Genomic DNA, 10,781 nt, shown 5'->3' on the forward strand with positions numbered 1-10,781 from the left:
TGAAGCCGCATTTAAAATGCATTTTGGAAGTTCAAAATCAGGGCACCAATGAAGTCCATTATATGGAGAAAAATACTGAAATGCTTTCCTCAAAAACCATAATTTCTTTACGACTGAAGACAGAAAGACATGAACGTCTTGGATGACAAGGGGGTGAGTAAATTATTTGTTAATTGTTGTTCTGGAAGTGGAGTTCTCCTTTAAATATGGATGTTTTTCTTACACAAACATGTCAATTCACTTCAGAAGGTCTTTATGACCCCTCTGGAGTACCTTACTATGTTGGATGGATGCACTTTATTGGACTTCAAAATGTCAACACCCTTTCACTGCCATTATAAAGCCTGGAAGAGCCAACCTAGGACATTTTTAAATATAACTCGTATTGTATTTTGTCTGAAAGAAGAAAGAAAAAATACACCTAGGATGGCCTGTGGTTGAGGAAATCAGGGGAATATCCTGTTTCCCTCATAAATAGATTATATTAGAGTATATAATATATTATATTATAGTAAAAGTTGCAAAAGCTGTCATTTCACACTGTCTTCAACACACCATCTTAAATAATAATAAATGTTCTCTGTGATTGCAGAGTATGTGAACCAGGACGTCCACTGTGAGCGTCCCAGCACGCTTCCACGCAAAGCGAGCGAGAGGAGATTCATCAACGGCCTTTATACAGGGAACAGTGTGGAGAACCCGGAATACCTGGTGCCAGTGCACAGCATCACACCCATTTCACCCGCCTTCGACAACCCCTACTATCATGATATTGCAGCTAAAGCTCAGGCGGTCGCCAGAGCGTCCATAAACGGAGGTACGACTCACAGGCAGCCCAATGGCTACATGACCCCCACAGCAGAAAACCCAGAGTACCTGGGCTTAGCAGAGACATGGAGCGGTCAGATGGAGTATACTTGAGAGGGATCCTTCGGTGCAGTTTGTGTGCGAGCGTGAGCGGTGAGGTTGTGTGCTTGAGCGAGCGAGTGAGTAAAAGATGTATTTTTTGAAGGACATTCTCAATGGGAATGGTTTCTCAAAGCTTTCTATTAAATTACCATGCAAACCTATGTAGCATTCTGTACTGGAGTTGGAACTTGAAAATGGATGCATTTCCAGTCTTTGCCAAAAAATCAGCCATCTGACAAAAACATGGTACGTTTATTTTTTTTTTAAGACTGCTTGAATGATTATAACACTGGATGATGTCTTTGGATATATGTAGTACTCTAAGGACTATTGCTTTTGGTCATCTCATAAAAACATTACTTTTTCTGGGGATTCAATTCAATTCCAAGCCAGGGCCGTACACATTGCTTCCCAGAGCTCTTCGTGTGAGCTGGACACAATCAAAGCCGTTCTTTTCTGTGTGGAAAGCCCTGGGTGAGCAGCTACAGTGCCAGTGAATGAAAGACTGACATTATTGCCGTACGAAGCAAGCGTTGTGTGTTCAGCAATGCAACTGGCTCTGAAGATTAATCAACATTTCGCATCTGTGACATATCCAGGTTTTCACATTTGTTTGGGTATTTTATAAATTCCTTGTTTGAGCATTGACTATCTTCATTATGGGCTGGGTAGAAGTTGTACAGATGTATGTATAGCGAAGGGTGTCCAGGTCATATTGTGCCATGATTATAAATATTGTGCTTAAAGAAAATTCTAATGCCTATGTTAAGATGTTTGCTTAAGATTATTTTTATTATAACTGACCACATTTCCTCCTAAGAATCTCATTATTGTACATAAGAACTGTTGTTCAAAAGTTTGAATAAATACTGTACTCAGAAAGCTTGCTCAAAGGAGTATATATTAAAGGAGAAATACCCCTTTAAGTAAGTCCCTTGTCATCCAAGATGTTCATGTCTTTCTTTTTTCAGTTGTAAAGAAATTATGTTTTTTGAGGAAAACATTTCAGGATTTTTCTCCATATAATGGACTGATATGGTGCCCCGAGTTTAAACTTCCAAAATTTAAACACCCTTAACAAAAAAGGTAAAACAGCCATACATCACGATTTTGAAGTTGAGGGAGAACATGAGATGGGAGGTTTTTTTTTTTAACATACTCTAATTGTCATGAACCGGAAAAAAACAGAGTTCAGGAAGAGCGAGACGAGACGAGCCTTTGAGATTAAAAAGTATTTAAATGGTTTTTTTTAATCAAAATAACCGATCGCTTCGCTAGATAAGACCCTTCTTCCTCGGCTGGGATCGTTTAAAAACGCATTTGGGATCATTTGAAGCCGCATTTAAACTGCATTTTGGAAGTTCAAAATCGGGGCACCATATCAGTCCATTATATGGAGAAAAATCCTGAAATGTTTTCCTCAAAAAACATAATTTCTTTACGACTGAAGAAAGAAAGACATGAACATCTTGGATGACAAGGGGGTGAGTAGATTCCAGTATTATTTACTGTATTTTTAATAAAAAAAAATTAAACTTCGGTGAGCTTGAAAGACATTAAAAACTCTTGATTATTCCAAACTTTTCAACAGTAGTGTAAATATGTACAATATATATTTTTTCATTTATGAATGGAGGAGTCACAATGCAAAATGTCTTACTGGTACTGGTAGAATAAATTTTCTTTATGCAAAATATGATTTATTTTTAGAAGTACTGGGCAACGATTAATTGCGATTTATCAAAATAAAAGTTTTTGTGTGCATAATATATGTGTGTACAATGTATATGTGTTATGTATATATAAATACACATACAGTATGTATTTTGAAAATATTTACATAGGGCTGTCAAATGTTTAATCATGATTAATCACATACAAAATAAGTTTGAGTTTGCCTAATATATGTGTGTGTACTGTGTGTAATTATTATGTATATATAAATACAAACACATTCATGTATATATTTAAGAAATATTTACAAGTATATGTATTTATTATCATTTTTATAGGATTTATATTATATGTAAATACAAATATTTCATAAATAACATATTTCTCTTAAATATATACATTAATTTGTGTGTATTGATAAATACATAATAATTACACACAATACACACACACATATTAGGCAAACATAAAATTTTATTTTGTATGCGATTAATCACGATGAATCGTTTGACAGCCCTATATTTGTATTCATGTAATATATATTATATATAAATATATTTAATATATAAAGGCAACATATTTTTCTTAAATATATACATGCATGTGTGTGTATTTATATACATAAATACTATACACAGTACACACACATATTATGTACTCAAAAACTTTTATTTTGGATGCGATTAATTGTTGACCAGCACTAATTTTTGGTCTTTTTGATTTTGGATTGAAATATGACCTGGATATATCTTGAGGTAAATATGTTTATCTCCCTGTATATTTTTTTATTATACTTTCTAATGTTATCTAACGGAATTTCTTTTTGCAGTGATGAATACAATGTGGTATTAATTGATGTGAAGGGGCCCTTACTATCAGAACAACTGGTTTATTTTTTGGTGCTGTCAAATCGATTAATTGCGATTAATCGCATCCCAAATAAAATATTTATATGTGTTATATGATATAGAAATATATATTACATATATTTCTTAAATATATATACATATACACGCATATATTACGTAAACACAAACTTGCATTTTGGATGCGATTAATCGGGATTAATCGATTTGATAGCACTATTTGTAATAAAATGTTGAAATCAATGTTTAACCCCAGATGTGATCATTCATGTCCGTAATGTCTATTGTTATTATTTTATAAGAAATTCTTTTTAGGCACGACACCTCCTACTCATTTAAATTTGCCTCACATGTACGCAGAAAGACGGCTAACACTAAACACAGTGTTGTGGAGTAAATACTTCATGTTTAAGAATGTGGTCTGATTTCCATATATTAGCAGCTGTGGCCTCCAGCTGGACGAACACCCCTTCAATGCCTCCATTGTTCCAAATTACAACGTGTGCCTTTTGTTAACTACCCGACTCCAGCGTCCAGTTAATATGTCACTTCTTTGAGGAAAGACGTGAATGTTTTGTCCTTGTCATGCCAGTACGCATTCTTTGGCGCCATTTCATACATTATGCAGTTATTTTCACTAAGCCACATCTTAAATTCCAGATGTTTGAAAATCTATCAAGCTTGTTGATTTTCCTGAATATGAAATGAGAAATTCAGCTTTGGGAGTGTGTGATGCAGAAGTCACAGATGATGAACTGTGAGTGAATGGAGTGAGAGAGTGATATTATGTGTGCTAATGGCACTCCAGTGCATTTCGACATCAGCTCAAACAATGCCGTGATTGTTTTTCAGAATAAGGGATGGGGGAAAAAACTGTTTGTTGAATTTCTTCCTTGTCTGTGCATAGCCAACACAGTCTACGCAGTTTTTTGGTCTAGCCTGTTGGTTCAGTTTGACAAATTTGTAGAAATAGATACAAAAATCATACAGTAGCATATCTGTTTGAACATCCTAAGCATTGGGTTACTTGCTTTCTTTTTACAAGTTTTCCAACCAACTTGTTTTAGCAATTGCATTTGATGCCAATGTTTTGCATAAGAAAAGATTTTCCATATTTACTTTTTAGATGTAAAAACATTCAATTACAGTAAGTCACAAAGTTTGACAATAGAAGTAAGCACCAACAGTAGCTTCTTTAGTTTCAGCTCCTTTGTAATGCCATAAATCAGCCTTAACGCCATCTAAAATTATTTCAGAATCCAAAGTCTATGCAAGCACATTGAAGGAACTGTAAAAATCTGTTATTGCAATGATTTTAACAAAAATATACATGTTAAATGTTTAATATTAAATGTTGTACTTTTTATATGCATACTATTGAGATTTTAGCTAGTGGTTGGTAATTGTAGACTTGAGTTTGATGTAATAATGCTATTTTTCTTGTGAGCCAACAAATTGTAAATATACTGTACACAATAATCTCGATGCACTGTGATTAGTAAGCTTGATTTTGAGAACTTTAATGGAACCAGTGTGCAAAAATATTTTGAGAGATATTTTATACAGTGCTTCTGGGTAACCAGACTTTGCCAAGTGGCTTTAAATCGATTTCTGTATTACTGGTAAAGAGGTACATTTTGATGCCTAAAATCTGCTCTTAATGTTATTCTACAAAACAAAAGTCTGTTGTAAGATAATAAAAAGAAATGAAATCGGAGATAAGCTCCAAACTATGTGATTTCATGGCATCTAAAGCACAAACTCATCTACTTTATTAATAGTTTTGACAATGGCTCTGGAATATTTGGTAACGTGACTGGATGCTCTAAGAAGTCTATGAATCAACGTCAGCATAACCCATTTTATATACACTGACCAAAATTATAGATGCAACACTTTTGATTTTGCCCCTATTTTTCATGAGCTGAACTCTGAGATCTAAGACTTGTTCTATGTACGCAACAGGCCTATTTCTCTCAGATATTGTCCACACATTTGTCTAAATCTGTGTTAGTGAGCACTTCTCCTTTGCCGAGATAATCCATCCACCTCACAGGTGTGGCATATCAAGATGCTGATTAGACAGCATGATTATTGCACAGGTGTGCCTTAGGCTGGCCACAATAAAAGGCCACTCTAAAATGTGCAGTTTTACTGTATTTGGAGGGGTCCAGGGGGGGTCCGAAAACCTGGGAAGAACTGGGATGTTTTCAGCTTCCAGGAATTGTGTACAGATCCTTGCAACATGGGGCCATGCATTGTCATGCTGTAACATGGTGATGGTTGTGGATAATGGCACAACAATGGGCCTCAGGATCTCGTCACGGTATCTCTGTGCATTCAAAATGCCATCAATAAAATGCACCTCTGTTCGTTGTCCATAACATATGCCTGCCTGCCATAACTCCACCACCACCATGGGCCACTCGATCCACAACGTTGACATCAGCAAACCGCTCACCCACAAGACGCCATGCACGCTGTCTGCCATCTGCCCTGTACAGTGAAAACCGTGATTCATTCATGAAGAGAACACCTCTCCAAAGTCCCAGATGCCATCGAATGTGAGCATTTGCCCACTCAAGTCAGTTACGATGACGAACTGTAGTCAGGTCGAGACCCCGATGAGGACGACGAACATGCAGATGAGCTTCCCTGAGACGGTTTCTGACAGTTTGTGCTTTGGTTATGCAATCCGATTGTTGCAGCAGCTGTCTGGGTGGCTGGATGTGGAGGTCCTGGGCTGGTCCACGGTTGTGAGGCCGTTTGGATGTACTGCCAAATTCTCTGAAACGCCTTTGGAGATGGCTTATAGTAGAGAAATGAACATTCAATTCACGGACAACAGCTCTGGTGGACATTCCTGCAGTCAGCATGCCAATTGCACGCTCCCTCAAAACTTGCGACATCTGTGGCATTGTGCTGTGTGATGGATTATCTCAGCAAAGGAGAAGTCCTCACTAACACAGATTTAGACAGATTTGTGAACAGTATTTGAGAGAAATAGGCCTTTTGTGTACATAGAAAAAGTCTTTGAGTTCAGCTCATGAAAAATGGGGGCAAAAACAAAAGTCTTGCATTTATAATTTTGGTCTGTGTATTTATAAGCTATAATTATATTTTTGTTATATATGTTATACATATGCTTAGTAAGCATAAGCTTAAGCTTTCATAAGATTGCCAGTTTGCATATTAATTATCGTGTTAATTATTAACTGTTTATTTTCACTAGGAAATGGGATCATATTATGAAAATAAACATTTAATTCATAGTTTGATATACTGTATCAAAAATTTTAAATGCCCTCTCAAGTCCAAAAATAGCATTTATTGATCTGATTTATCTCCATCTGAAATCTGTGACCTTGTGATGAATACATGAACACATGGCCATTGAGTCACACAATGAGGAAGTAGAGACAGTTATTCCTAAACAGCAGAAAGATAATGTTCATGTTTAACTAATGATAAGAGCAAGTCAGGGAATGTTGGGCAAATGTTGTACTATTCCAACTGTAGTGATCTGATGGAGACAGTGCCACACAGAGGTTACACTTTACTGAAATCACATTTCTGTTGAAATGTTTTTAATATAAAGGTGTAAAATAAAAAGAAATATATACTTTTGCAGATAAATTTAGAGGGATTACATTTAAATGCATACATATGAATTTCTTTACTTTTTTTAATAATGAAGAGTTGGACTGGATGGTTAGATAATAAATTATCCAAATATTATTTCCTAAGAACTGTTTAAAAGAATCTTAGACTGCACCACATGAAATTGGCTGAGAAAATATTTACACATTAAAAAAGATAGACAAATATTAAGCGTAAAATTTTACTATTTTTGGTCACTACATAATTCTCATAAATCCATTTATGTTGTTTTATAGCTGAAATGGGGCTGAACGCTGGAATAAATGAAATATACCATGTTAATTTTATTATTACTGATGTTTAAGGTTATCGTGCATATCATGCATTTCATAGGAACACCCTAGGAACCACCCAGAACATCAACATAACCACTAAGTGCAGTCTATTAACTGCCAAGCATCCATCCAGAACCCTAACAGCACCTTAGCAATTACCCGGAACAATCTAACAAGTAGCAACTGCATCGCAACACCTTAACATCTACCCAGAACACCCTAACAAATAGCAACTTCCTAGCAACACCTTAGCAACCACTTAGAACACCCTAACAAATAGCAATGCAAAGCAACACCTTAGCAGCCACCCACAACAGCCTAACAAGTAGCAACTGCGTAGCAACACCTTGGCAACCACTTAGAACACCCTAACAAACGGCAATTGCATAGCAACACTGTAGGAACAACCCAAAACATCCTAACAAACAACTGCATAGCAACACCTTAGCAACCATCTAAAAACAGCCTAACAAGTAGCAACTGTACAGCAACACCTTAGCAACCATCTAAAACACCAACAAGTAGCAACTGAACAACATCTTAGCAACCACACAGAACACCCTAACAAGTTTCAACTGCATAGAAACACATTAACAACCACCCAGAACACCCTAACAAGTAGCAACTACACAGCAACACCTTAGCAACCACTCAGAACACCCAAAAAGCAGCAACTACATAGCAACACCTTACCAACCATCCAATACATCCTAACAAGTAGCAACTACATAGCAACACCTTAACAACCACCCAGAACACCCTAACAAGTTGAACCCCAACCACTTAGAACACCATAACAAGCAGCAACTGTATAGCAACATCTTAGCAACCATCCAATACACCTTTACAAGTAGCAACTGCATAGCAACATCTTAGCAACCACCCAGAACACCCAAAAAAGCAGCAACTACATAGCAATGTCACGGTACGTGCTGGATAGATGAGTCGAGAGACGAGATACGATACAAATAACAATTTAATATAACTCTTAGTAGGAACAGGCAGGAACAGGCAGGAACAGAACGATAATCCACACACATCCAAATAACGTCAAGGACCGACAGCAAACTCAAATCACAAGCAGACTTATAAAGGGTGGTGATTAAGACACAGACAGGTGTAGTAAATAAACTAATCAGGACAAAATGAGGACAGGAAGAACCAAATATGGGCACAATGGGAAAAACAAACATAAACAGTCCAAATGGCACACAGAACTCTGACATTACTCCCCCCTCCCGGAAGGCGCGACCTCGCGGCGTGGAAAGGGAGTGAAAATAATAAAGTCATTGTGGGAGGAGGCTCTGGTGGCGGACGGTCTTCCGGGAGGAGGACAATAAACAAAGTCCAGGGTGGTGACGATGGAGGGAGGAGCCAGGGAGAACTCAGGAGGGACCCGGAGCAGGAGGAGCCATGCGAGACCCAGACCACAGCCATCATGACGACCCACGGTGGAGCCGACGGAGGGAGGAGCCATGGTGGAGAAAAGGCTGACGACTCCAGGGGGGCGACCGACGGAGGCGGAGCCGCTGGCGGAGGAGCCCGAGGCGGAGACGGAGAGCCGAAGATCCAGGGCGACACCGAGGATCCGGAGGGCCAAGGCGGAGCCCTAGGCTCTGGCGACCGAGGCGTAGGCGGAGATCCGAAGGTCCGCGGCGGAGCCGGAGCGACAGAGGATGGAGGCTGTGCCAGAGGGAGGAAGGAGGTCCACAGAGCCGGTGGGACGGAGTGACGAGGCGCAGCCGTAGGAACAGAGTCCTGAGGTGATGAAGGGCCGACGACCGACCAGGGCGGAGCCGGAAAGACGAGGGAGCCCGGTGGAGCTGGTGGACCGATGGGCGACGATGGAGACGAGGGCGCTGAGAGCCGTGGTGAAGCCGCAGGGTCGGAGGGCTGAGGCGGAGTTCTGGACTCTGAGGCTGGAGGCGGAGATGAGGGATCCTCCAGCCCTGACGCCGATGGAAGCTGGCAGACCCGCGGCGCACCCACTGCACAGGTGGTGGGCTGAGGGTGAGCAGAGGGGCTGTCAGGGGACAGCGGTGAGCAGACAGATGTTGACATAGGCAGAAGAGGGAGGGTGGGTGGGGATTCCATACAGGCAGGCATAACGAGACAGGTAGATACTTCTGTAAAGAAGTCTATTAAATCCCCAGAGTTATTCTCTAGATCTTCCGTAGAAAAGTCAATCAAGTCCCCAGAGTTATCCTCTAGATCTTCCGTAGAAAAGTCAATCAAGTCCCCAGAGTTATCATCCAGCTCACCCCCAGCAGTGGTGCAGTGGGCAGGGCTCTCCATAGCCCTCACTTGCTCCATCTTGCACTCCCCGTCATGGTAGATGTAGCCGGCTCTCGCACCTGATCGGATGTGTAGGGCTCTGGCTCTGTGGCGATCTTTAGCTCTGTCGCTCGTGGCTCTGGCTCGTCATCCGCGGTGGGCTCGGGCTCAAACTCCGCGTGTCGGGGTGCTGGTTGGCTGGGCTCTGGGTCTTGAGTGGGGCTGGTGTCATCCTCCGCGGTCAACGAAGATCTACAGGACACCAGCACCCACTCCATGTAGTCGGCGAAGCTCTCTCGTGGACCCTCCCGGACAGCTGCGCTTTCGTGGCGATGTTCAGTCCTGCACGGTAAAATGTGCAAAGGCTGCTGTCCGGGAAGTGTGTGAGTGGTACGAGGTGGACAAAGTCTCTAGTGTGGTCCACGAGAGAGCGATTCCCCTGCTCCAGGAGAAGGAGGAGGACAGCAGGGTTATCCATAACGAAAAACAAAAAAACAAACACTGAAAAAAAAAACGGAAAAAATAAAGCAGGGAAACGCCGGGGATAAACTGTAGGGTCGGTCCTTCTGTCACGGTACGTGCTGGATAGATGAGTCGAGAGACGAGATACGATACAAATAACAATTTAATATAACTCTTAGTAGGAACAGGCAGGAACAGAACGATAATCCACACACATCCAAATAACGTCAAGGACCGACAGCAAACTCAAATCACAAGCAGACTTATAAAGGGTGGTGATTAAGACACAGACAGGTGTAGTAAATAAACTAATCAGGACAAAATGAGGACAGGAAGAACCAAATATGGGCACAATGGGAAAAACAAACATAAACAGTCCAAATGGCACACAGAACTCTGACAAGCAACACCTTACCAACCATCCAATACATCCTAACAAGTAGCAACTGCATAGCAACACCTTAACAACCACCCGGAACACCCTAACAAGTTGAACCCCAACCACTTAGAACACCATAACAAGCAGCAACTGCATAGCAACATCTTAGCAACCATCCAATACACCTTTACAAGTAGCAACTGCATAGCAACATCTTAGCAACCACCCAGAACACCCTAACAAGTAGCAACTGCATAGCAACACCTTAGCAACCACTCAGAA

General features: G+C 40.3%; 1 protein-coding gene across 1 annotated transcript in view; it reads left to right on the forward strand.

The window, feature by feature from the left end:
- Window positions 1–4,928, forward strand: part of erbb2 (erb-b2 receptor tyrosine kinase 2) — a 40,299-nt gene extending 35,371 nt beyond the window's left edge. The window contains exon 27 of the mRNA XM_051123642.1: window positions 593–4,928. Coding sequence (XP_050979599.1) covers window positions 593–921 — 329 coding nt within the window. The 3' untranslated portion in view covers window positions 922–4,928. The remainder of the gene's footprint in view (window positions 1–592) is intronic.
- The last annotated feature ends 5,853 nt before the right edge of the window (window positions 4,929–10,781 follow it).

The sequence above is a fragment of the Labeo rohita genome, chromosome 12 (genome assembly GCF_022985175.1).
Source record: "Labeo rohita strain BAU-BD-2019 chromosome 12, IGBB_LRoh.1.0, whole genome shotgun sequence".
Lineage (NCBI taxonomy): Eukaryota > Metazoa > Chordata > Actinopteri > Cypriniformes > Cyprinidae > Labeo > Labeo rohita.